The 27786-nt window shown below is 41.3% G+C and overlaps 1 protein-coding gene across 54 annotated transcripts; it reads left to right on the top strand.

The window, feature by feature from the left end:
• The first annotated feature begins 2214 nt into the window (after nucleotides 1-2214).
• CTTN (cortactin) lies at nucleotides 2215-26140 on the top strand. 54 transcript variants are annotated; one of them, NM_001396762.1, is made up of 18 exons: nucleotides 2215-2385; nucleotides 3471-3572; nucleotides 4933-5016; nucleotides 5452-5525; nucleotides 6847-6976; nucleotides 9367-9477; nucleotides 10159-10213; nucleotides 10710-10820; nucleotides 11613-11723; nucleotides 12300-12410; nucleotides 13660-13770; nucleotides 15467-15522; nucleotides 15903-15972; nucleotides 16472-16620; nucleotides 22689-22778; nucleotides 22866-23055; nucleotides 23698-23769; nucleotides 24346-26140. In NM_001396762.1, exons 3-18 carry the CDS (start codon nucleotides 4933-4935, stop codon nucleotides 24480-24482), a joined length of 1662 nt encoding a protein of 553 aa, NP_001383691.1. In that variant the 5' UTR covers nucleotides 2215-2385; nucleotides 3471-3572; the 3' UTR covers nucleotides 24483-26140. The 54 variants fall into 54 exon arrangements, with proteins under 54 accessions (NP_001383691.1, NP_001383688.1, NP_001383689.1 ...); NM_001396759.1 differs by having other exon boundaries at nucleotides 2215-2315; NM_001396760.1 differs by having other exon boundaries at nucleotides 2215-2315; nucleotides 3504-3572.
• Nucleotides 26141-27786: the final 1646 nt, after the last annotated feature.

The following is a 27786-nucleotide window of genomic DNA, read 5'->3' on the forward strand; positions in this document are numbered from 1 at the left end:
ACTTAGAGCTATGATTTACTTTTTTTTACCCTATAGTACCCTCATCCCTTCCAATGAAACTCTAATATGACTTCAGTGTATTTTGGTCAGTGTGATGAAAATCGAAGTGCTGTTACATATAGCAGCAATTGTTGCTTTGTTAATAAAATGAAATAGAAAGTAGTGATATTTGGGGAGAAGCATAGGAGTCCAGGGAACCGATGAAAACCTGGGTCGTAATAGGGCTGCTTATTTCAATGAAGATACATTGTAAACCATTGCTTGTGTAAAAGAGAAGACACAAATAAACTTGCTGAGTAATTGAAGCGTATTTCGTCATGTCCTCTAGATCCAGAGCAGGATGTGAAATGCCTGGAGTGGAAATACTGTAATCGATGTTTTAAATGTCATTCAGTTATGACTCTGTTTGTGTTGCTACCTGATAAGTGGCAGACTTTTATATTTTCTGGAAAGCTATGTTTCATCTTTTTTTTTCCAGAAACTGCAGAAGGAAATCTCGACTCGTTGTTTAGCTAAACAGGTAGAAAAAATAGTGTGTATCTCTGGTCACTGATGTGATGGTAGACGTGTTCAAAGTCATGTACTGTTGCTTCTTGAAAGTGAAAATGCAGAACAGACTGGTAAAATGGGAAAATACAGTTATTACTTTAAGGCTGTGAGCCCTGACTGTTCCGGAACAATGGAATCAACATGAGAGCTAGAATAAATTAGTGAAATAGAAAAAGCTTTCACAAAATTGCAGAACTGTGTGTTGGTTTCCTTTGAAATTACATGGCAAAGCTATCCCCATCCTAGAGAAGTTGAGAAAAACACTATTTTGTTTTAATAACACCCCACCAAGAAAGATATTGCGACTGCATGTGTAAAAGGCACATGGAATAATCTTTAAATCTTGATTCGGTGTTTTTTTCCTCTGTAAATGCCAAATGTCTTTAAAGGCTTCAGCTGTGAAGTGCTATGGAAACGTGTGTTTTAAAATGTGAGAACCCTTCTTTATCTGTAATAAAGAGACAAATTATCTGAGAACCTTAAACTTTCAATTTTTTTTTCATGTGTAGAAGGCAGGTAATATCAGAACACACAGTATAACTTCATCTCTCTTTTCTAACTACTTCAGAATTAAAAGGCAAGAGGTTGCTTTTTCAACGTCTGATGGACAGCAGTAATTTATCATGACAGAAATGAGATGATTCAGAGCTTTCACTTGGCCTACACCTGCTTGAAGTCCTGATGCATTTGGCCTGCCTTTCAAAAGGTTCTTGCCTTCAAAAGAGCGGGGGCTCCTATGGGATCTGCTAGAACTAAGTAGTCTGGAAGGAAGCAGAGGTAATTTTCAGGTACAGTGATAGAGTAGAAGAATCAGTTGAGGGATGATGCTTTTGTTGAGCTTGTTGACTGTAGAAACTACTTTGGAAACTACTTTGCCTTCAAATGGATAATGTATTTCATTTTTTTGAGGTCATGGTTTTAGTGTTCTGGCTAACCTCAAGTAGGGACAATCTAAATTTTACTAATGGTAGTTGTTTGAAGTGCAGCAATTGGAGTCTAACTTTTAGGTAGCAGCACCTGGTCTGGGTTGATATTCCTACTTGTATCTTACAGTAAGTTTAGCCCGGTTTTTAACTCTGAATATAGAGATTCATATAGGAAGAACTGAGCCTGTTGACACTGAGCAGGCTCTGTTTGCCTTCATGTGACTGGAGGAGCTGGTAAGTCATGCTCCTGCCTCCAAACTTTGCAAGCTCTGTTTGCCTGGGTTATTTCAAAATCTCACAGTGTGTGTGTGTGTATGTATGTGTGTATTTTTTTTTCCTTACTAGATACGTCATTCCTCCTGTTTTCCCCCTCCCCAAAAGATTATAAATCACGGGCAAATAGCTAACTGTCAAGAAGGCAGGGTCTTGCTTTCAGACCTAGAACGCTAGGGTTGGGGTTTTGTTTTCAGCACCTATTCGATGCAGACACCCTATCAGCAATCACGGGTGAGTCTCTCGCCCCCTGAGAAGGGAGAGGGGAAGCCTCTCAAGAGGCAGCCTTATAACTAAATGAATTTTGACCGTGATCTTAAAATTCCTGACAGGGCCTTTCCGAAGCCGCAGCCCGTGCTCGTTTGACGTGCACTGCTCTGCCAGGATCCTAGGCTAAGGAAGCGCCCGGCTTGCGGGGCGGGGCGGTGCGGGCGGCCATCTCCCACCTGGAGCCGCCCCGCCGTGCGGGAAGAGGAAGTGGGAGCTCGGGAGAAGCGGAAATCGCCGCCGCCGTCCGGCCGGGAAGCACCGCGGGATCCGGGGCTGCGGCAGCCGGCGGCCAGCAGGGTAAGCGGAGGGCGGCGGGTGCTGGGCTCTGCGGCGGGGCAGCCCGAGGCCCTCGGCTGCCTGGAGAACGGTGGGTGTGGGCCCGGCGCTGAGACGCGCGGCCCGGCGGGGCGGAGGGAGGGCTGCCGACGGGGAGGGATGAGGCTGCCGGCCCGGGCATCCCCTGAAAGGCCCCGCGGGGCTGTGCGGCTCCTGGGTGCCCGCGGACGGGCGCGGCGCTGGGCCCTGCCCGCCCTGCTCCCCCGGTGCCGGCGCGGCCCTGGCAATGGTCGGTGCTCGTAGGGTGCTGGGGGGTCCAGCTGCTCCCCTTGGTCACGGCAGGGTGAAGGACGGAGCTGGCCCGATGGGTTCCGAACTTATTTCTAGCCTCGGTCTGCTGGAAACGTAATATTCTGGTTTTCCTTCTGTAATTTGCCCATGTGAGTCGCTGACTCACAGACAGATCATGTTCGTCCACATCCTGCCTTGGAAGAGGTGCTGGAGCAGTGGGCTGCTGTGGAAGCCGGGCCTGATCCTGCTGGCTCGCAGACGGCCCTCGGGTCGCTCTCGGGCGAGGCTCCTGCCGTGCTACGTGCAGGGCTGGGCCGGGAGCAGGCATTTGTGCCTCTGTGCATGGCCTAGGCCAAAACTTGGTGGTGCTAGGCTCGGTGAGGGTGTGTGTGTGAAGTCCTCTGTTCCTTGGCTATTGTCTGTGAGAATCTGAGGAGGAGATAGAGAAATCCTGACCTGGAGATCTAGCCCTTGTGCTATCGAGTGCAACTGAATTACAAAAGATGAAAAGTCAAGTGAGTGCTTGAGCTGTGCACCTGGGGAAAGAAGCTGTCCTGGAGAGGTAGAGAAGCCCTGCATGTGTGTACAGGACGCTTGAGGTCCCAACACTGAGGAACCAACCATGTGTGTGGTGCGGCAGGGCGTGGCGGGAGGGACCTTGTGTTGGCATTGGGCAATGGGTGAGAGCTTGTGCCTCACGTCGAGTTCCATCACTGAGTGGTTCTGCTTTCCAGCTCCTTGGAGAGAAATTTGATTTTATTAAAGATCACACAAAGAGTGGGAGAAGCTGAGCCATGGTAGAGTGGGGGATTTTTAAGGAGAACAACAAAAATCTGATGTTATAAGTGTTTTCATTATAAATACTTGGTCTTATAATGTTTCTAGGTATTAAGTAGTTCATCAGATGGTAATTCTTAGTTGCTGTAGGAATTTGGAGGCGGGAGACCTGAACAAGAGGAAGAGGAAACGTACTGCTGCTTTGTCAAGGTGTGCTCTGCTCTTCTCTCACACCCCTCCCGGAGCAGTCTGTGGTTTGCTGTTGTTGGTTCAATTATTTGATTTTATATGATCTATATGATTTCTCACTCACTCTTGCTCTTATTTCAAGTCCTGGCACTTCTGACGTGCTCTGTAAAATTGGCCCACTGGTTCATTCTGTTAGACTGCAGAGCATGCAGGGTTTTTGTTGTTGTAGTATAAGCTTTACTGCAAATTATTATGTGTTTAAAACTGAATTTCCATTCTACCTTCTGAGTTATGTTTGTGTGAAAGAAATAGTCTACATTAATAATCTTCATAAAGCATTTTTACTTAAAAAAGTAAAGGTAAGCAGACAGGATGATGGAATGTTCAAGAACTGTACTCTAGTTGCACAGAAATGACGAAAAATCCTTCCTCTGACTCATGAACCTGAAAAAGCTGGGAGAACAGAAAGCTTTTTGTTGTTGTCTTTGGTTGATGCCTTAGAGTGTTTATATATATTTATATATGTATTTAATTTTTCTAGAATAAGCTCTGTAAAACACAGCCAGTAGCACTAGGCAGGTGATACACTCTGCTCCCTGGTCACGTTCAGAAGTGTTAATTAAAGTGCCCAACCTGATACTCTACTGGGTATAGTATTTCCAGAAAGGGAGATACCCAAAGTGCTCTAGCTGTTGTTTCAGGATGTTACTGCTTGCCTTTTGCTTCCTGTTATCATCACAGCAGCACTCGCCCTCTATTCCTCCCGCAAGTCAGCTGGGACGCTGAGTTTTGCACGTTTCACAGGGGATTATCTGAGAAATGCAGCAACTTGCATACCCTGTTGTTGAAGGCAAGTGGACAGTGTCTAGATTGTATGCAAATTCTTGTAGTTGTTTGGTTTTCTCGTAACTCGTTGCACATCTGAGGCAGCACGTGGAACACAACATCATACTCATCATTACAAATGGTTGGTGCAAAACAGCTATTGCTATGTCCTAAGTTTGTGCACAGGGTGTGGAATTAGCAGCAGTCCTCAGGAAGGGACGTGGAGTGGGATTGCTGCCTGAACAGAAGTCCTCAGTGCAGAGGTACAAAGGGTGCTACCAGTGAGTGAACTAAAACCCTGTGTTAATTTGAACAAAGGTCTCTTCCTTGGTCTCTTTAAAATCTCATCTTTAATTGCTGCTGATCTTTGTGCAGTGCCAGTAGAAAAATTAAGGATGTGGCTCAAACAGCCTGAGAGCTAATGACCACAGAGGTGGCTGATGTTTGTTTCCTTTGCTGGGAATTTTGGGTTGCGCTTCTGTCAGCATACATAGAAGGTAAAGTGAGGTTTCTATGTAACGGGAGCATGACGGTGCTGCTTCTGGTGGTGTTGCAGATGTGGAAGGCTACCGCAGGCCACTCCATTGCCGTCAGCCAGGATGATGGAGCAGATGACTGGGAGACAGATCCCGACTTTGTGGTATGGCATTCAGATCTCATTGGTTCACTGCAACTATGTGATGTAACGTGCTGAAATTCTGCAGCGGGGGGCGGGGGAGCTGGGTATATCTAAGCAAGACAAACTGGTAGGAGCATCTTCCCGGAAGAGGAGAGAATTAGGATTTTCTGTGTGGGATGAACAAAGCTATCTTGTCTCGCTTGGGTGTTGTAGGGAAGCCAGCATGGAAGTGATTAAAATCAGTCACCTGTGTATGAGAGTGATTTGAAGCAGCAGCTTCTTGGGGTACAAAGTGCTTTCTGCAATGGGAAATGCACGGGGCTTGCAGATGTAAAGAAGCGAAAGCAGATGTAGTTGGTTTCCTGACTCTTGGATCTTGCCAACTTCTGGCAGGTTTTGCTGTGAATAACTGGTAACATCTTTGGGTTTTTAACGCTTTTTGTCTGTCCTTCGCAGAATGACGTGAGTGAGAAAGAGCAGCGCTGGGGGGCTAAAACTGTGAAAGGATCCGGCCATCAAGAGCACATCAAGTAAAGCAGCTCTTTTAAAAATCTATTAATAGCCACAGTCCCAGGCAACTCTTAATCATTTCATGTTCTCCTCATAATTAAAACAAGACTGTCTGTAGAAGACTGATTATTTGCCATATTGCTAATTTTTCATCTCTGTCAGCACCTTCAAACCCAAAATTAAGATCAGAACTATGATGTAAGAACTCTTAAATCTTGCTTTTTAACTGGCAGTGATGTTTTGCCTGCTTTTTTTTGTGTCTGGAAAGTTGCTTTGTTATTTTTGGGTGCGAGAGCCAATTCTGCCAGGGATTTGTGTTGGGTGATATGAGCAGCTGCATTTGACACTTTAAGGGTAGATTCAGTCTCTTAGTTCTCAGGCTTTGTGTAGAAAACTGCAACCAAATTGAAAAAAATTTGGCAAATTAACAGATGGACTCGTGACAGACTCAAAAAAAAATGAATGCATCACGAAAGCAACACGAAACAAAAAGCCCCTCTTCTGAATCTCGTACTCATTATTGAAAAGTGCCCAAGACTTAAGAACAATTTTAGGATATCTGTGATTTAGGGAATACATGACTGTGCTCCTCGATTCTGTTTTGCTTTTCTGTTTCTTGGGTATCCGGCCCCATGTTTTAAAGCTGAGAATAAATGTCATTAGTGTGGCTTACTTTAGGGATCAGCTGTGCTCTGCCTTCTGTGGAGAGCAGCGCTGACACCTGCTGGCTGAGTTGTGCTGGGGACACTTCAGTCTCAGATGGAAAGTGCTTTAACGTACAGATTGCCATCTGGGTTTGTCCTTTTTGTGCATAGTCTGTGCTACCACAGTTTCATTTCCTGCATTGCAAGAGTACACCTGAGGAAGCAGAGGTGAATGTCTCCTTGCGTCCTGATTTGGTGTTACAGCTGTGTCCAAAATGCTTGTTTGGAATCAGAGTTCTGTTACCATAGGGACTGTATAAGAGACGTTCCCTATTCTGCAAAGTTGCCATGTAAGTAAAAAGTGCTAGGAAGAATTTAAATTAGGACATCAGAAGAAGATCCATTTGAGGCACGTATGAATTCATGGCAATGGATTAAAAGATTTTTCAAATAGCAAAATACTCTTCTATGTGACAGTCTTAAAACCAACACTTCTTTTCAGACAGTGTTCTACACTGGAATAAATTCTGATTCTCAGAATATGAAGTGCTCTGTGAATTGAAAAATGGAAAGAGCTCCAAAAATATAAATTGTATGATTTCTAAACTACCTACTCATTATTTATTTTGCATCTTTTTGAAATTATCTTCTGGACCTTTCTTTGTAAATCTTGCTGTTTAATTGTCTGTCTTTAAAGTATTCATCAACTGAGAGAGAATGTATTCCAAGAACACCAGACCATCAAAGAGAAGGAGCTTGAAACAGGACCAAAAGCTTCCCATGGCTATGGAGGGAAATTCGGCGTTGAACAAGATCGCATGGATAAAGTAAGTCTTCACAGTCTTCTGGGACGATGATATAAGCCTTGCCTCACCGTGCCAGTGGTCATCACAGCCACGTGCATGAGTTAAGCTGGTTGAAGGTGAATGCTGTCGTTCCTACTTTGCCAGAATTGTTGATATAGAAGCTCAGATCATGGTATAAGGTATAAACAGCAGTGGCTCATTTTGAGGGCATCACTTTTGGAGTGCTGTAACAAGGCCATATGTGACCACTACCACCCAAGTCTGGCAGAACATTGTGGTCTTTTCGACGTTAGTCAAGATTCTACTACCGAAAAAGGTGATCTTAAGCATATGAAGTACCAGAAACACCTATTTCAGGTAGCAAATTAGGAATCTGTGAACGATGAGGGGAAATTCTAGGATGTGTGGTAGATCCACATGTGTGAGTGATGCTTACCCTGTTGCTAGAGCAAGTCTGTGTTCTTACATCCTGAGTGGATTTCCTTGGAGTCAAGATTCAAGTTTCTAAATGTGTATTTCTAAATTAAGAAAGTACTTCATGCATGAATAAATGTAGCATTATTTTAATTTCAGTGGTGTGCTAGCTCCTCTATGCATCTTGAGGTTGCCTAAGAGTGAAGAAAAAGGTGTGCTGCTTCTTTTAAATTAGAGGGTAGCTCTCTTAAATAGTGATAAAGCGTGAATACTGACAAGTAATACAAGTATTTAAAGAATCATTGTACTTCAGTCAGATGGCAATGTTTTGCATGAGGACGTGATGGCTAAGCTGCACTCTATTAACAAAAGTTATGATAATTTTTAAGGTAATCCTATTAGCTGTGTGATAATTAGACAGTCATATCAAATCCTGGCTAGTTTCTTTCACACACTTGAGTTAAAATAAGAACGAAACTGTTTCCTGAATGTGAATGATCTTATTTTCCTACTTAATTTGCTTTTTGTGTTTCTAGTAATTGGACAGCCTTAAATTCTTGCTGGGTTGCCATATTTCAGAGTAAATTGCTGTGTAATTTTCAGTGGGCCTTTGCCTTTTAAATAGGCTAACCTAACCAGTGAATCTGGGAAAGTAACTGATCACCAGATTCAGTCCTGAGGCCTATTCTGCAACTGCATAGCTCTCTGGTGTCAGCAGTTTATCCTTCTCCTGTGTTGATGGGAGAAAAAAGAAAAAAAGAAAAAAAAAAAAAAAAGAAACAAAAGGAAATACTGTTTCCCATAGGCCGAAATTAACCATCAGGAAAAACTTGATGGTTGTGTCCATATAAATGGTATTGGTGGGAGGCATTCATAATTTAGTTTTTAATAAATGAAGCTTTCTTACTTGCAGCTGTAGTTATAAAATCTCATCACTGAGATGTTCCCATCGAGGGAAGGCTTTCTCTTTCCATGACACATGCCTAAAATGAAAAGCTCTGTAACTCCATATACCAGGCCTCCATCACTGATTTAAAAGATAGCAGATTTTCGCACTGGGGAATTAAGAGCACAATTTACTCTGAAATACAAACTTTGAAGAAAAATGTTTTTTTCTATTTTTTTTTCTTAAAGGAATATGTTATGATGCTTTATATTTAATGAAATGCCATAAGGAACTCTCTTTTCTGGTGTCACGTAAAGAAAACATTGTTAATCGTACCTAGCTCAATTTGTCAAACAGTGTAAAATCCTCTCTCTCTCTCTCTCTCTCTCCCTCCCCCTCAAATTACACATGGATTACACACCTGAGCAGCAGCCACAGGTGTCAAATTTAAGTGGCAAATTGCAGGCTGCTCTGGCTGGTTCTCAGCTTTGGCACTGGCCATGGAAGAGAGCACCTTCCTGTGGGATGTAGCACCCCCAAGGTGCGTGGCTCCAGCACTGATCCCAGGAGCTAGGAGAGCACCCAAGCTCTAGGTTAAGGTAACGCTAGAAAGTGTTATCTGCGAGCAGGGGAGGATGCACTTTCAGGTGTGTAATTACATATCCTCCTGCCCTACCTGAAGCCAGTGGCAGCATAACATGATTGCTCCTGCAGTTGCTGCATTCAGCTTGCATTCCAGCCACAGATGGAGGCTGTGGGGCTGAAACGTTGGTGTTTTATCTGCAACTAATTTAAATTCTGGATGACACCATCAAGATTTTGCTGATATCTTTCTTTTTTTTCGTGCCTGTGGTTTGAGGTAAAAATGCAGAGTGTAAAACAGCATCCATAAAGTGCAGTCATTGCTGTCAAACTCTTGGAACTTCCCTTGATTGTGCTATATAGGTAGCATGGTGACAGTCTCCTAAAGGCTCCTCAGTGACCAGTGATGTACAAGGATGGTGATTTCAGCAGGAAGAGGTGCATGTTTGTTGCCTGGTGCCACGTTTTCTCCTGCATACAGAACTGTACAGAACTGCTGCCTGTTTCTGAACTTTCCACTTTCTTTTAGTCAGCTGTTGGACACGAGTACCAGTCAAAGCTTTCTAAGCATTGCTCACAAGTGGATTCTGTGAAAGGATTTGGAGGCAAGTTTGGAGTACAAACTGACAGAGTTGACCAGGTAAGCAATTTCTTCTGGTACTACAGCTACTCACAGTAGCTAAGTATATCAGTCCATATATACAGCTGAAAAACTGCAATGTCTGTACTCCCTGTTGTGTTTGAAGTTTAGCAGTGAGCTGTCATCAGCTGTTAGGGAGATAAATTTCTGTTTAAAGCAAAACAAAAACATGGGAAACAGCATGGGAGCAGAGTTGAAAAGAGATGTTAACATATGACTGACTTTTAGCTGATCTGTGCTCTTTCGGTGAGGATAAAATCAATGTGACTGCTAGAGATGGAAGGCCTTGGGGAAGTTTTGTCTTGCATTGCAATGTGAACTACTGTGCAAGATCACTGGTATGTCATGCCAAGAGTGCATAACAGGCCTTGTGTAGAAATGCTGCATTTCTATTGTATGGAATTTCTGTTGTACTAAATTGCTGAACCTGGCAAGACAACAGTATTTGGCTAGGAAATTTTTATTTTGGCAATGAATGACAAAAACAAAAACATGTATTGATTGTGATGTAAATGAATATGGCCTGTATATTTTAAGTGGGTATTTATGTACCCAATCCAAAAGGTCAGAACAGTATGGAAAGACACAGGAACTTTCCATGCTGTTTATCCACTGAAGTGCAAGCGGTTTTTCTGCAAATGTCTAACACTTTGTTGTTGTGCATTTTTATTTCTCTTCCAGTCAGCTGTTGGGTTTGAATACCAGGGGAAAACTGAGAAACATGCCTCCCAAAAAGGTAAAGTGGTGAGGTGATTGCCTCTGTAATACATGTTTTTAAAATTATTTGAATAGATGTTAATTCTTGTGTTGTTTGTGAAGGACCTCGTTTAGTGAGGCCTCAATATATCACTGTCAATTAATCAAATATTGAGAGATTTGGGAAGAAGAGAAGATGAAAGAATGAGTTTTAAGGCAACTTCATGAGTTTGTGAGGTTTTAATTAAAGAAAATAGTAAGTCATTGTGAATCGTACTTTTCTTTTAGAACTAAGGAGCAATTGTTCTTCACTTTATTGAACCCTGGTTTAAGAGGAAGTTTTGCAAACTACAGGGCTGCTGCATTCCTTGTTTTCTGTGCTTAATTTTAAACTTAATTTCCTGTACCAGAGAGTAATATTTCAGTGCTGAAATAACAGGCTGTTTGTTTGTTTGTTTGTTCCCATTAATTTCTAGAATATGCTTGTATTGGAAGCTTCTTCGTTTCATTTTTCTTGTTCTTTCCTCTCAATGCAGACTACTCAAGTGGTTTTGGTGGAAAATATGGAGTGCAAGCTGACAGGGTGGACAAGAGTGCAGTGGGGTTTGATTACCAGGGTAAAACCGAGAAACATGAGTCACAAAAAGGTGAGCATGGATTCCTATTCTGACATGGTAGGCATTCATGACACACAGTGTTGTAAATTTTTTTTTTCCTCCATATGTTGTACTCATAGCCCACTGAAAATTAACACTTTATACAATTTACGTTGCTGAAAATTTCAGCCTCTCATAAAGAAGCCTAAAACTTAGTTTCTTACTCGTCTTAAGTCATGATCCTTCTGACATTACATTGGAGGCAGGACACATAGGCTTGTCAACAGATTGTCAACCCCAGGGTGATTCTAAAAGTATCAGCTATTGGTGTAATGAAACATTTATCAGAATCAGCAGTGTTTGGGATTAATACTGGGTTGCTACTCACATTTCTAGGCGTATCTGATCCAAAAATCAAGTATCTTATTGAAAAATTGACATTTTTTGCCATCCGTTTTTTGTTTATCTCAAATATTTGCACTCTAGAAACACTGAGAAGAAGAAGGTGGTGTTTGTTTAAAAGCAGACAGGCTGTTGCTGTTGTGGTTCTTGAAGTTCACTTCCCTATAAGTGTCTTAAGAATTTTGTCAAGTAGTCCAGTTACAGATCTGCTGCTATCACCTTGTAGTTAAAATACATATGGTGACGACACTTTATTCTCCATTTGAGAGAGTGTATTCTGAGGCATTTATGACTTCAGTGTTCTGAATCAAAGTTAACAGGGGATGTCAGTACTTCTTTTAATATGTAATTTAATGTTAGCGCATCTGATTGTCACAGTTTTTCAAGGTAACATTTTGTTGTTGAACACTTACAAACAAAACTCTTCACTCTTATCTCTAGATTATTCCAAGGGCTTTGGTGGTAAATATGGTGTTGACAAGGACAAAGTGGACAAAAGTGCTGTTGGCTTTGAATATCAAGGCAAAACGGAAAAACATGAATCACAGAAAGGTTTTTATTATCTTATTTAAAAATACTGGTTCAAAACAATCGGCCTTTCCAATCTACGAAGATATAATTTTTGTTGTTGGTGGTAAATGTGTGTTTGCCTTTTGTGTATGTAGATTTCTATTTCCCGTAGATGTAGAAGAAGGCTTTGGAAACTGTCCCTGAGTTTCACAATCTGATTTCCAAAGGATCTTATGTCCACATGGATATTATTGAAATTAGCGTGCAACCGTTCAGATTTATGGTCTTCAGAGGCAGTGTCAAATCCTTCATTACTTATCTATCTGCGTTATGCATATATATGTGTGTATTTTATGGCTTTAGATAGAAAGTACATCAAATTCTTTAAGTTTCTGTATATTATTGAGTCTATATACCGTAATCTACACTGGATTTTTGGTGCCTCCTTGTATGTGGTCCTACAGTTACCAAACGGGTGTTGTTCGCTTTATCAGGGGAAAAATAATGAAAGCATCATTAGCAGTAGGGCAACTTACCCAGTGACGTCTGCCATTTTTCTCTATGTACTGCTTACAATCATAAGATGTATTAATGTTTTCTGAAACTTCACGCATACAGATTATGTGAAGGGGTTTGGAGGCAAGTTTGGTGTGCAGACAGACAGACAAGACAAATGTGCACTTGGCTGGGATCACCAGGAGAAAGTGCAGCTGCATGAATCCCAGAAAGGTATATCAGTTCAAGATTCTTAGCCGCTCTTTTCATCTTCCCTGATATCCACTTTTCTTTTCCCTGTGTGAACCCTCCTCCCCTGTTATCTTTAGCTACAGTCTTAAAGTGCTAACACAAATCTCCTTTTTCTGTGTTTGAACTGTTGCTGTGTATTGGTTGTACTGGTGTCTGCAAAGCAGGTTAAACACATCTGCTTCTGAAAATTCGGACTTAGCTAAGTTCTCACTGGAGAAGCCTTACAAGTCTGCAGGTAGCCTGGATTATTTTTTTTACTTTATCAGTTGATTTGTACAAGCCACAAATTCACAGTTTCTCTGTACTTTCCATGAGGGCCTTCACAAATAATCTGCCTTTTTGGTTTGGGTTCTGTATACCCCAGTTTCCATGCAAAGGAAATCTAATATCTAACACTGTCCTATCTCATTGTCTGTGAGATGTCTATTCCCATGAAAGGTTGGTACTCGGGCAAAAAGTTCCAGAATAACCGTTGCTTCCCTGCCTGTCATTAGTCTTTAACTTAAAGAAATTACACTGATTAAGCTAAATTTTTTTAAATTCAAAGTGATCCTCAAAATATTATTCTGTTGGATGCTCTAGATTTGCTGCTAGAGGATTATTACCTGAATCCCTGGCTTTGTGCCCTCATTTCATGTCATTCATTAAAATGGCTGTTTTAAGGCAGCAATAGAAAATGGTCATAGCTCTTAGGTGAGAATTTCCTCCAGCTGCTGTAACAGCAGGAATATTGCTTCTTCCTTTAAACAATGCTGTGCAGGGATATCTAGTGTCTGTGGGTGCTATTTAAGCACATCTTTAAACAGTCAGATGTGTAGTGTTCAGGTGTTAACCATGGTGATGAAGGAAGTTCATTTCATCCTTAACTGCTAATCCTCTTGTATCTTGTTTTGTTTTGGTAAATCTACTGTGTGTGTCTGTGTTCAGAATGTTGATCAAATGCAAGTGCATTATGCAGTATGTATGAAAAATGTTTAGAACTGCTGTTTTTCTGTGACTGCAGAATGGTGTTCCAATGTGTGATAAATTGCATTGATCTCTTCCTAGTCTCAAGTGGAAACTCCTGAATTTACTTGTACAAAAGCGTATTGACAGTTTTTTAACCATTTTTTAACCATTCGAAATTATTGGTAATTGAGAAATATTGCAAAAAATGATCTTTGAGTGTCTCTGACTAAACTTTGTTATTTTCCTCCTTTCATTTTAATGTATTACCATGTGGCTTTTTCAGACTATAAGAGTGGTTTCGGAGGGAAATTTGGTGTACAGACAGAAAGGCAGGACCCATCTGCTGTGGGGTTTGATTACAAGGAGAAACTAGCCAAGCATGAATCTCAACAAGGCACCGTTTTCACTTGTTACTTTCTCAATAGTGCAGCCACTTCTCGCACAGTCTTAAATAGTTCTCTATGTAGATCGATTCTAGTAATGTGCAGGCACTTTCTTGCGCTTCTGTTTCTACATGATCTAGCAGTTTTCTTCCATTTTATTCTTAAAATGTTACACAAAACAAGCCTGTGTTCAGAAAAGGATATCCAATGTTTAGTTGACAGCTCTAAAACATTATGCGTTTAGTTAATGGCGATACATACAATGTGATAGTAACAACGTAATAATTAGTATGGTGTTAATGATATGCTTGCCAGTTCTAAAGCCTAAATGTGAAATTTTGCCTGGATAGATTGGTGGGAAAATATTCAGATAAGGACCGTGCATGTAACCCTTAACGAGCGATGGATTTTAGCAAGATTGTGTAATTGTAGTCTTTAAAACAAGAAGTAGGGGATGTTTGTGAGCAAATACTGTTATAATGCTCTCTTTATTCATTGTGAAATAGTTGGGGTACAAACCATGAATTCCTGGTTTTCCGTTATCTTAAAGTGAGAAGTCTGGATCAGGAAAATGTAAGTGTAGTATATTTATTCTGGCTGAAAATACATACAAAGCTGAAGAGAGTGAGGTTGTTCATTCTGATAGTCAATATTTTCCTGTGCCGTAGTGATGCAAATTCAAACTCTGAGTGTCCAATGTGCCGTTAGCAGACCCCAAGTACTACGCTAAAACAACTGGTTAGGAGTCCCCAGCAATTTTGGGGCTGACAGGAAGAGCAGTAGTTGTGATTTTATTTTAGGGATGTATAGGAAAGCCTGTCCATCTGCAGAGTCTGGTGCATGTTCCTACAGACAGTTTGACAGCTCACTGCCACCAGAAGGAGGTGTTTTCTCAGCCACGCACTCTTGCTTCTTCTACTGCGCTGGCTCTGGTGCTTGTTGGATGCTTCTCCGAGTACAATTCGCTTGAAACAGTGCAAAGCTACTCTTGTTAGTAGTTCTTTTTATGCCACTAATGAATTAGCCACTTCTGGAGTGGAACAAGTGCTGGAGTCAGCATTGGGTGAGAGTAAGAGTGTGCAGCTCGCAGGTGGTATGGAGCAGCTCTTCGGTGGCGAGTTGTCACAGTTGCGCTGTCTCGTGGAACTGCCCCTCTCTATAGGGATAGCAGGAGTTATTGCCAGTAACATTAATATTCTTCAGTTGGATATCGTAACCAAAACTTCCAAACAGGAGATCTGTTAAATTTTCCTGCCGTATGTAGAATTGAAGAAGTTAAGGAAGAAAAAAAGCCACCTCTGTGGTCAGCAAAGACTGGATGTCACTCTTTGAGCAAAGCAGAAGTGACTTAGGTTATACGATCACTGCAGAAGGCTAAAAGTTGGTGCTGTGAAAGGCTGTTACAGAAGTGATGCATTAGAAGGGCTCATCCCTTACTCCTTGCTTGATACCTTATCAGTCCTCAGCTTAATGTTTACTCAAAGAATGCATGTGGCCCGCAGTCTCTCATCTGCTGGTGTACCTGAAGGCTCTTGTGGTTATGTATCCTTTCTGCATCAAAAAACAAGTTGCATTTTCTTTGGCGGCTGTCACTTTGTCTTTGCATGCAGCTGAAATGGCTATTTGCATTTGAAATGGCTATTTGCTTTTGGCAGAAAGATGGATGGGAAAACTCCCCACACTGACCCTTTTTGTCCTGCTTTTTAGATTATTCAAAAGGATTTGGTGGGAAGTACGGTGTACAGAAGGATCGGATGGATAAGGTAAGTCACTTAAAATAGCTATCACTTAATTAGGGATAAAAAATAACATGGATAAATCTGTATTGTTCAGCTCTTTGTTTCTAGATGCTTTTTCAGTCTGTCCTTGGAGTTCATCTGTGCTTTTCTAATTCCTTAACAAGCAAGTGAGCTTGACGCTAATTATGTACATATGTATGTGTGTACGTATGTGTAGTGTGTGTGTATATATGTATACATAAATATTTGTAGATACATGAAGTATGGAAAGCTGAAGCATGCGAATGAAAGAATAGCAAAATTTTAATGAAAGAATAAGAAGAGCTTGAAGAAGTTGAAGCTGTCTGAAATGTCTCCATGAATTTGTACCTTTTTAAACTTATTCTTTTCTTCTTTAACAATAGAATGCAGCAACTTTTGAAGATATTGAGAAACCAACCTCAACATATCAGAAAACTAAGCCAGTAGAAGCTGGTAAGACGTAGTACCCATATCCTTTTTCTGAAGGTGATAATCTTCAGAAGTCTGGGCTGTTACTGTTGATGTAATTGTGGTGAGTAAGGAGGGAACTGCTGTATTTGCAGATCTCTGGCAACTTCAGCTAGTGTCTATGTTTTCCTGTCAGAAGTTAGTGTTTTGTTTTATCTTTGAGGGTCAATATAGTTGAAGAAGAGAAAATACTGAGCATCAGAGTGGAGAGAAGACTGAGTAGGGAAGCAGGGTGGTAGAGACTGTACCATAAAGGAAAGGAAGGAAAAGTATTGCAGAGATTTTTAAATAGATGTGTTGCACAAGAGGTTTGGGGTTTGAAGTAAAGAAGAGATAGAATGACTTTCCTAAATCAGCCATGAGCTCAAAGAGAAGAAGCTGCAGAAACGTGGTTAATCCTTGCAGAAATTTTGTCATAAATTCATTCTGTGCTACTGTTACAGAGAACTTTATGCAGCAACATCTTTTATTCTTAATGTTACAGTCGCTAATAAAACAAGTAGCATTAGAGCTAACTTTGAAAACCTCGCCAAGGAGAAAGAACAGGAAGACCGAAGGAAGGCAGAAGCTGAGAGAGCACAAAGAATGGCACGGGAGAAACAAGAACAGGAAGAGGCTCGAAGGAAACTGGAGGTCAGTAGGACTCAAATCCTATTCGAGTAGAATGTCTAGTGTGTTTCAATGTAAAGTTGGGAGAAAAAAAATCTTTTAAGTAAATATATTCTCCCGTGTTACAGCTAGGCTTTAGAGGTCTGTGTGTGTTTCTGCCTTTGCTTTATCTGTTTGCAAAACCAGCCATCTATTAATATGCACTGTATGCATATCAGACATCAAATATGGTGATGGAATAATACCTAGTAGCGTATCATTTTTGTATCTAGCCCATTCCAAAGGAAGTATGCTGGTCTTGGATGCTCTCTATATCCTATCCTATAATCTCTATGGCCTAGCCTTGCCATACTTCTGCCTTTCAGTAATACCAGATTCCATTAGATGTGAAGGAGTTTGTAAGGGAGAGATACATGGTCACCTAAACGTTGATAGTATGATGGCAGTGATGCTGTTTCTTTGGATTCAGTTTTGTCGGAGATGAAGGTGATTATCACCCATTGGTTTTCCACGCTCGTGAGATGACATAATGTTCCAGAGGTTCCATAAATCTTGATTTAGGAATTCAGAAAATGACTTTTGGCATCAGCATGCTTAAACGGTTAGTGGTTTGCATGTAGATCATAAGCGAAATAATTCCAGAGGATGTTTAGTCAGAAGGTATGTCTTATCTGCATTATTTGCACGTTTAGTGAAATTCTGCTGCTAGGTGGAAGGACTAGTCCTTTGTGTCTGGTTCATTTGCTATGTTTTGTGATGCCTGAAGTGCCTTAGCATCAGTAATACTGAGGGCTGGCAGTTGCCACTTTTTAGGTTGAGGAGACACTGCAGAATGAACAGTTCTTTGAGGTCCTCATCCTCTCCTTCCCCTCTTTTGTTATTTAATTTTTCCTCAAAAGTAACTTTTGTTAAGAGTCAATGGATGCCATCCACTGCAGACTTCAGTAATAAATTCTCTTGCGTATGAAATTGTCTCAACATCCTCAGTGTGACACGTGAAACCCAGGACTGACTGTCAGCTGTTTTCTCAAATCTGTTCAGTCCTCCATTTAATAACAAGTGTGACAGTGCCCAGTGACTGCTTTTTCACACGTGGTAGCTACTTCCCTGAGCAGGAAGCTGTTACAGGATGCCAGCATGTGTTGTTCATCCCAATGCACCAGCATGGTCTGATTCATCACCGCTTTAACCTTGGTGTAAATAATTTGTTTTATATGTATGAAACACTGTATGCATGATGTAGCTCAGATATTCCTAGGCTAAGAAAAATGCAACTGCAGTAAAACCTGTGTGTACTTCACATCAATTAAAATAGCCTAAAGCGGCATAGTTTATCTATTTATCAGCACGACTGAGCCACTTTATCCCCTATGCCAGCAAAGCAGTTACATGACTACACAAAAGCAGAAAATTAATAGTACCAAATAAAACATCTATTTAACCTTGCCTGATTTGACGATTGGCTTCTCAGCTCTGCTATTCACAGGTGTGCCAACCAGTACTGCTTCTGAAATAGCTTTGTAGTTTTCCTGTGCTGAAACAGCATGACTTGTGTGTTTTGTGTATTGCTTGACTTTGAAAAGCTGCTAACTCCCTTTTGACTTCTGTTTGAAATTGGGCAAATTCTAGCTTTATAGGGTGGATCAGGTTTCTCCAGTCAAAGCAATTGCTGCTTTTCTTTTTCTTTTTTTCTTTTCACTTATGACCTCTTTTGCTTTGTGGCTTCAAGACGCACAGTGCAGGCGTATGTTCACTGCATATGTTTATCAGAAAATGAGTGGGAATTGGTCTTTGTGTATCATTGATTTCTTGTAATGCTGCCCTTCATCTCTGTGTGCTGTGAAATTTAAATGCCTTCCCACAGCACTGTTGCGGTTTCTTTACTGTCCTTGGGAAAAACATGTAACACCATCAACACAGCATCTGCCAATTTCTTAAAGCTGAGAGAAGAAGAAAGAAAGATCTGAAGTTGAGAAGTCAGTCCTTTCTTTTGGTAAGATCAGCAAGCCTGCTCTGGGGCATCTCTTTGAGCATTAGGCAGCTCGGACTGCTCTCTGTCGTTCTCAGCATTGGCACCGGTCTCTGGCACTCAGCCATGCAAAAGAGAGGTTGAACATTTTCCTTGAGGAGAGTCTCTCGGTTCCCCTTGGAGCAGTGAAACTGAGATGTGTCAGTCTGAGCAGTTGTTATGGGAGCTCTTCAGATGAGAAAAGTTGAATGCCTCGGCATCTGCTCACTGAAATGATGGCAAAGTGTTCTCGGTACATCACCACTGTCTTCTGGTGTAGCTGTTGAGGTGGTAACCCCACAGCTCCTTTAGCCATTGCCAGGCTGTCAGTGCTCCTGAACTACAGTCAGATGTTCCCAGCATGCTCCGCTGTATATAAGCTTATGCATCACCAGTGTCTAGATGTAGCATCTGGTTTTTTTCCCCCCAGCAATGTGATTTTTCACTCCTCATCATCCTGAGTCTTTGTCCATGCCATCAGCACAACAGTTGCAGTCAGAGGGCTTTGGTCTGTCAACTCCGGTGTCAGCTCTTGTTGGAAACAGCCTGGAGGCAGCCTTGAGGGGTGTAAGTTGTTCTTGAATGAGCAGCTTCTTTCTTCTTCAAGAGATCTGGCTTTTCTTTTCACTTACCTTCTTCTACTAGCACATTGGCTCTGGGCACTGTTACAGTTTGTGACTTGCAGCAACGTTGTTTTCCTTGCAGGATTTAATGTAGTAGATCTTTTATGGTTCTTCTGATAAGGAAGAACCGTGAAGCAGAATGATGGATGTTGCAAGTGTTTCACTGTTAATAAGGCTATTCTGTATCCATGGAATCACTTCGGAGAGCCCTTGCTCCCAGTTAGTGCTGAGAACTGCTGAGAAATATGAGTTTCTTTTTGAGAGGAGGTTTGTGTTGAAGCTTACTCTCAAGTACAGTGCTGAAACCGCCCGAATGGAGCATTTCTGGAGACACTTCTGTTGCAAGTGTTTTGCTTAAAATAAGGCAGGACAACAGCAACATCCTGTTGGCTTTCATTGTCTCGACGCCACCTGTATGTTTTGGTATTGGGCTGCCTTTGTCTTTCAGGACTTCTTCAGTTCTTTCAACCTGACCTGTGTAACAATTTCTGTCTCATCTCAATCTTGAAATAATCCTCTTCAAGCTATCAGTGCCAGATGCCCCGCCATTAGCGTCCTCCTGTTCCAACCCATTTTTTCTAACCAGTAGGGAGGAGATGACTGGTTGTTCATATGCCAGAAGGCCAAGCTTTCTGCTTAGTATTCTCACTGGTCTATCACTTCTTTCATTGTATCTGTTCATAATCTGGAAAGTGTGTGAGAAGTTCAATGTTTCCATTAGCTCTCTTGCTGGGCTTTTGTTTCTCTTTTCAGCTTTTTCATTGGAGTTTCCTCCTGCTGTGGGAACAGTTCTGCAGAAGAGTTGATGCAGTAACACCTGTTCTCATGAGTCAGGGGGCTAGTGTCTTTTTTTTTTTTTCCTTTCTCAAAATGGCTTTCTGTCTTTACTGTTATTTTTTCTGTAAGTATGGGTCAAATTCCATCCATAATGCTTGATTTTTCTTGTGCTTCAGGAGATATTCTGTTGCTTGGAACATTTGAAGTTTTTTCCAAAGCTGGTGGTATTTAAATTTTGCCATAACCAGATGATTAATGTACTTCCAGACTGAGCATTACCCTGGTTAATTGTGTGATTCCATAGGCTCTGAGGGATGAGGTTAAGGGGAAGCTGAAATGGCCCCTCACTCCCAAGCTGAGCATGGAAAGGGGAGGGATGAAAGTGCACCATCCACAGGTTCTGTGAAGGGACAGAGGTCCTTTGACTTAAGCAGGCGATTTCTTTAGGAGAACTTCCTTGTTCATACAGAAAGTTCTCTCACTTCAAGAAACTACGTGGGCATGCACCCTCCCACAATAGGAATGTACATATGGATTGCATTCCTTCAAGAATCCGGTTTACTGGTAATCCTTTTTCTTCTTTGCTTTTCACGTATGTCACATAGGCAAATGGTGTTCAGGGAGCTGTTCTTTAACTGCTGTAATGAGTCAAATGCCTCATGATTTAGCCTCTGCCACCTTAGAGAACCATGGTAGATACTGCTTCACATATGGCATTTCCTTGTGGAAGAAACTGCTCTAAGGTAGCCTGAAGGGACCCTGCAATTTAAATGCCTTATAGCAATTATGCTGTGGCAATGTTAAGCAGTAATTTGGATTGCAGAGACCCATTTCATAGGATAAATGATTCAATAATTATTCATTATTCAATTTTCAATATTATTAATGGATTTTGATACTGGTTAGTTCCTCCCCAAACTTAGATTTGTGCTCTAATAAACACTTCGCTTTTACTTTTTCATTTGGAGCACAGAAGTTAAAGAGAAGGGCATTAGGACAGATTCTTTCCAGAAAGCTCAGCATAAGCTTTGAATTGAACTTCAAAGCTGGCTCTGTTCTCAGGACACATTTTCCTTTCTTTGTTCGATGTATTTTTTTCTGAGCTGTGACAAACAAAGAAAAGGAAGATTTTTTTGCAGTGAAGTCCTCTCGTTTCATCTCTGGTCTATGATTTCTCCTGAGAATCCTTTGGGAAGTTGTGACTTGATGGACCTAAACTGGAGTGCACAGTCTCCCTTAATTCATATTCTCTGTCCTATTCTACAAAAAAAAAAAAAAGAAAGAAAAAGAAAAAGAAAGAAGAAAGTTTGTCCCTAAATATGCAGATTTCTTTTCCTCTGTAACAAAGAGAAGCCAAATGAAATACGTAGCTGACAGTATAGACATTATTTTTTTTTTTAAGTCATACAGGTGAGCACAATCCTGAATAACGTGCTCTAGGGGACCTTGTTAGAGCAGAGAGGTAGGACTAGCTCATCTCCAAACGTCCCTTCCAACCTCAACTATTCTGTGATTTTGTTGCATTTCTTGGGATATGGTATTCTGACTTCCTAATGAATGGCTTCCCAATGATAACTGTCGTTTTGCCCTCTGATTCACAGGTGGCATGGTGTGAAACGTTGGAAAGCCCGATTGCTTGATTCATATTCCTGCTCTTTGTGTCTTAGAGTACAGTGATACTGTTCTTATTTGGAGTCATAGAATCATTATGATTGGAAAAGACCTTATGGTCATCCAGTCTAACCATCCACCTACCACCAGTATTGCCCACTAAACCATGTCCATAAGTACTACATCTGCCCTTTCCCTAAGCACCTCCAAGGACAGTGACTTCACTACTTCCATGTGCAGCTTGTGCCAGTGCCTTACCACTCCTTCTGAGAAGCAATTCTTCCTAATTTCCAACCTGAATGTACCCTTGCACAGCTTGAGGCCATTCCCCTTTGTCCTATTGCTAGTTACCTGAGAGAAGAGGCCAACTACCACCTCACCACAAGCTGAATAGGGCAGGAGGCTGAATACCTTGAGGATAACTGGTCTGACTACTGAAGATGACAGTGAGAACCTCAACCTTTTCCTTATTCTCAGTGGTCACATTCTCCACTGCATTTCTAATATATGGAACTCTTCTGAACGTTTGAACCCCCTCATTCTCAGTATATAGAATTTAATTTCACATGAGCTATTCAATCTTTCCCTTTGGCAGGCTTTTGGCATACCTGCAAGGGTTTACAGGATCATTTCTCATCAAGAACAATAAATCAGTAGTATAATTAGAACATGGGGGCTTCAAGTTCTCTAGGCTTACGCTAGAGTGGTACATGAGACCCAATCAGCTAATGAACAGTATGAATGTATTGAGCACAGAAACCCTGCAGCTCCTGTGGAAATGTGCCAAAGAACATTGTGTACTCTGTTTTAAAATTCATGTATCCATACATTCTGTGCAGTTTTTATTCTACTTTTTTTTTTTCCTCCTCTGCTTTGCAGTATTGCTGAGACTTTTTTTTTATAGCCATTTTAAACCCCATGCAGGTCTAATGATGCAGTCAGTCCAGGTCTGTTCTGCTCCCTGCTCCAGTTTATTTCAGAATATGCCATTTATCTCTGTTATTCGAGGATTGCTTCTCGTTCTTTCATCAGTGATTGAGCTGCACTGAAGCTTTTCTTTCTCTTCATTTAAGGAGCAAGCTAAAGCCAAAAAACAAACTCCACCACCATCTCCTACCACACAACCAGCTGAACCGAAGACACCCTCAAGCCCAGTCTACCAGGTTTGTTACCATCCCTCCTAGTTTTCGATCCAAAGCATAGGAACCTCTTAACAAAATCCCAATCAACCTCACCAATTGTTTTTGCAGGATGCAGTTTCCTATGATGCAGAGTCTGCCTACAAGAACTCTAGCACAACATACTCAGCAGAACACGAGCCGGAATCCGGCTACAAAACGACAGGGTCAGACTACCAAGAAGCAGTGAGTCAGCGAGAGGCAGAATATGAACCAGAGACAGTCTATGAAGTGGCAGGGGCAGGAGACCATTACCAAGCAGGTAAGGTGTTCATTTCTGATGTGAAACCTTTGATGATGAAGACTTAGTTCCTTGGGGAGTGACCCAGTGAATGGTTGTGCCAGTATCACACGGCCCTTGTTTTCTGAAGTCACTGTCTGTCGAGGCTTTGAAGACTCCCCACCAACAAACATCAGTTAGGAGATGAAGATAAAACTAATAAGCTAAAGGCACTAAAAGAATACAGTTCTTTTGAATTCCATTTTTTTTCCCGCCCCTCTTCTGGTTACTAAAATTATATTTGCTCTGGAAATTCTGAACACATCACTTAACACACGCCCCCAAACATGCACACGTAACAATTTGTATTAAAATCTCTTCCATGCTGATCTTGTGCTCAGTTGTTGGTCTGTCGCATTCTTAAGTGCTATAAAGCTAATAATTTTTATTTTATACTGTATTAAATGCCTAGGTGTGAAGGCTTCCTGTCAGGATTTAATTGTATGTGGTTTAGGAAAAAATAACCCATTTCAGAAGGTACATCAGCACTGTTTAAATCCTGCATGCTTTGTTCCCTTCTTTCTGTATGGCATTAGAGTTAGAATGAAAGGAGGAATACCACAGGAAAAAACGATAGGTAGTATGCTTTATGCTTTTAATTTTCCTTCTCTCTCTCTCCCTCAGAAGAAAATACCTACGATGAATATGAAAATGAACTTGGAATTACAGCCATAGCTCTTTATGATTATCAGGCTGGTAAGTAAAGCTCTTGCTCATCTTGTGAGAACTCTCATTTTTGAAAGCTGAGTCTAGATTTTCTTCTTTTCCTACCATCTTGTAGTCTCTTGTACCAATGTGTGAAGACATGAAGAATATTTAATAAGAGGACAGTTAGTGATTTAACAGTAACATTGAGACATTTCTGAAAACTGCCCTGCACTGCTTCTAGAAATTACAGAGGTTTAAAAAAAAATCTTTGAAACTAACTGTTAACACTCATATTATACCCTTGGTGGGAGTAGTTAAGATTTCCTCCGATTAAGTCTGGGGAGAGCTCACGAAAGAGTGGTTTTCAAGGTGTTATGTAGTGATTGCTATTCTGTGTTAGAAATGCACCCAGAATACAGCGGGTGGGGGCCAACTATGGTGTCAGTGCTGAGGATGAGAAAGCAGCTGTCTGTGCTGCTTGTCTTTGTCCAGTGCCCTGTTTCACAGCCCTGACGGGAGGCGGGAAGGTGATGGGTGTTTGTGGCATCTTTAATGGGCTATATATGAGAGTATTAGTGGGACCGGTCCTGTGCGAACACTGAGCTGCTTCTGCTCTCTCTCCAGCGGGTGATGACGAGATCTCCTTTGATCCAGATGACATCATCACAAACATAGAGATGATAGATGACGGCTGGTGGAGGGGTGTCTGCAAAGGCCGATACGGGTTGTTCCCAGCGAATTATGTGGAGCTGAGACAATAGAGACTGTTGTCTGCTGGTTATGCCTTAATTCCCCAGTCAATAAATCTGACCTAATACACTACAAATCATGATGCTTTTCTGAGAATGGAGGGGTATATACATATTGCTTTTATATTTAATACTTTGCCGATGCTTTTTAAAATGTTTATGCCACAGAAGTTGCTAATATATTGTAACTACTCTGTTCTTCACTGAGGCTCTTAAAATGATTTTCATGCATTTGGAACCATTCTCTGCCAAATTAGCGATTGTCGTAAAAAGCCTTTCCAAGGACAATTAGCTGTCTGTCATAATATTGCATGTTTTACTCATAAGTGAGCAGATTTACCTCGTGTTTAAGTCTAGTTAGTCTTCCACTAAATGTTTCCAGCTCAGAAAATCATGGCTTTGCAGGTTATTTGCATTTCCACTAAGCAAACGGGGTGGGCAGGACTGGGAAGGGGCATAATTTTTTCCTTTTTTTTTTTTTTCTTGATAGTATGTGAAAAAGCAAAGAGAATGCTTGAAAGTTACAGCTAATGGCAGTTAATCAAGTGCTCTCCGATATTTACTGAGTATTAATGTTATGAAGGAAACAGTCTGGTTACTTTTTCCTTCTCTTTTAAGTTGAAGTTTCTAGGATATTGCATTGATTTCTTTTCATTTTTTCCCCCTCATCTTGCTCCCTCTCTTCATGTTATCCCAGAGGAGGACAGCAAAACATTCTAGCACTGATTGTCTTGAATTTATTTGCTTATTGTTTCAATTCCTCTCCCCTCTTTCACAGGACAACTTGAAAAAATTACTGTACAAGCGTTGGGTTACTCAGTGAAATTCCTACTTGTACAAAGGGAAACTGACATCCCAATCTGTGCGAATACCTACAGGAATAGTCTCATTTCTTTAAAGGGGAGGAGAAAAGGCAAGATGGAATTGCAGTCGTTTTGCGTACAACGCATCCTTTGTTCATGCAGTGAAACAGGCAGGCCTGCTATGCAGTAATAACATTTTACATGACCATATTTGAGTTGAAGACTATTAATACAAATATTTTGATTTTAAGCCCCTATAAATAATCTCATTTTTGAAGGAGACATCTGTACTTTTTGTATGTTCAGCAGAAACTGCCAGTAGCGTTCTACTAAACAATGGGATTAAACCTGTTCTTTGCCAAAACTAAAACCAAACTTTTTGTCATCCTCGAAAGCTGATTTTACTGCAGGTTTAGGGTCCCTACCAAAGATGATAGTAAGCTGCATCTAACAGTGCACGTTAAATGTATGTACCGTCTGTTTCCACCTTCTGAGCAAATGAGAAAAGCAGAACTGATACGGTAGCTAACAAAGAATGCAAAGAATTTTTTTAAACTGTAAATTTGGACCAATGGAATATAGGAGACCTGTATAAAATGGTAAAATATATAATGTATCATCTTGGAAGGCATTGTGTTGAACCAATTCTTGGATGGTTGGGACAATCCTTAATGAATGTCACGTATACGTCACGATTATATATATTTTTCCTTTCCATGGTCTCATTTCTCTGTTGTATTTGCATTAACTAGGGTTGGGTTTTATATGCAGTTTATTTTATCCTATTTTGCATAGAACACCTCATAGGGGAGATATGATTTTTGTAAATTAAATCTTCAATAAACTTTTTGAACCATTTGCATGTAATATTTTTGTATTTTTAAGTTCCTTTGGTAGCTTGGTACAGGTAGTTCATCCCATCTCAAGCTGCATCTGGGACCAACTTGAGTACAACAACGGATGCTTCCTCTGGGGAGCTGCTGCATGGTGCTTAGTACTGTAGTGAAGGGCACCTATGTTCTTCTAGGTCACCACTGCCTTCCAGATAATTCCTCAGACACACAGTAGCTTTGTCATTTATTCTTACTCCCATGTGGACATGTTTGGACATGAAAATATCACCGTCTGTTACAATCACATAACATTTTACAATATCTGTGAGTTTTTTTCTGCTCTTCTGCATGACTGCAGTGTAAGCTGGATCCTAGGAAGGCAGTCTGCATAAAACCTTGCTTTCATAGTGCCTTGTGTCTGCCTGAACAAAATATTAATGGAGTGCTGTTTTTCTGGGGGTTTTCCACCCTGTTTCCATCTTCAGCAAACTCGTCCCGTTTCCCGAAAGGCACCTGGACAGTAACTGTTGAGCAGCAGGAGATGAGCTTTGATAATGGAGGGAAAAACCTCAATGGGAACAAAGGACTCGCATGGCACTTGGACTCACGAGCATGGCACGTGTCACCTTCCCAAATGGCAGTGCAGACAAGCAGTGCACATCTCCAATGTCCTCCCTGTCAAGTATGAAAGAGTGGGAGCCTGAGCTGCTCCTGGTGAAACACACCTCACACTGCCTGAATTTATCATCAGAGCAGCTGGCACAGCCCTCTGTGTGTGTAATAAATGTAAGGCAAAAGCAAGCCCTGTTTATTTCTCCTAATGGGATAGGTGAGCCTTGAACCCATTCACGCCTTAATGTGATGCAGGTGTCGCTTCTCAACCAGCTCAGGTTTTGGGTAATTGAAGGCAGCAAAGCCTATTCAATGATCTTACACTTCTGAATGTCATTTTTCCAAGTTAATTGTAACAGAAGCACATAGTAAGAACAGTCAAAAATGTGTTTCTATATGTAAATAAATATTTTCTAGTTTCTGATATATTTTTTCCTTTTCCTATTCATTTCTGCAGTAATTGCTAATGATAACAAGGAGAGAAGGCTGTAGTTTGAGGCCATAGTTTGAAAGGCGGTTATGTGTGAGGTGGGGAAGGTCTTACAGAAGAGAGGTACATTTACTGACCCGTGTTCCCTGTGTGCTGTGCATTCTCCATCCCTCGTGAGTACTCCCCACCCCCCGCAGGCTGTAGACCCCAGGTTAACTCAGCACAGGAGCCACAGCTCTTTTCTGTGCGTTTCTTGGATGCGTTTTATCAACCCTCTCCTTAAACTGCCACTTTATTTTTAGTCTGGACTGATGGCAGGCTTAAGAGGATGGTGAAGAATGCTCCTGCATCCCATTTATTTTATGTAAAGCCTTGGAGCTGTGGAGTGCTTTGCCGGATTTTTATGTGCAATGGGCCATTTACAACACATCGATTCTGACTAGTTTGTCAAGGGCAAGCCCGTTTTTGACTTCTAGCCAAGGAAAAGGAGCCAGAAGCAGAGGCATCACACAGTGAAGCAGAAGGAAGTTACTCAAAAGAGAGGGGCTTTGGCTTAGATAAATATGTAGCCAAATTGAGACTGTGCTTCCCAGCAGCATTACGTATTGTGTGTCCTCTGCAGCCTTTCTTGAACCAGG

This window comes from Gallus gallus, chromosome 5 (assembly GCF_016699485.2).
Source record: "Gallus gallus isolate bGalGal1 chromosome 5, bGalGal1.mat.broiler.GRCg7b, whole genome shotgun sequence".
NCBI classification, from domain to species: Eukaryota; Metazoa; Chordata; class Aves; order Galliformes; family Phasianidae; genus Gallus; species Gallus gallus.

What these genes read in the sequence shown, in the direction of transcription:
- CTTN (XM_046941497.1), top strand. Translation starts at nt 4,798, where the DNA reads ATGACCACAGAGGTGGCTGATGTTTGTTTCCTTTGCTGGGAATTTTGG. An exon ending in CAAGCATGAATCTCAACAAG is followed by an intron (nt 13,771 to 15,466) that starts GCACCGTTTTCA and finishes CCTGCTTTTTAG; the next exon opens with ATTATTCAAAAGGATTTGGT. An exon ending in AGGCTCGAAGGAAACTGGAG is followed by an intron (nt 16,621 to 22,688) that starts GTCAGTAGGACT and finishes TCTTCATTTAAG; the next exon opens with GAGCAAGCTAAAGCCAAAAA.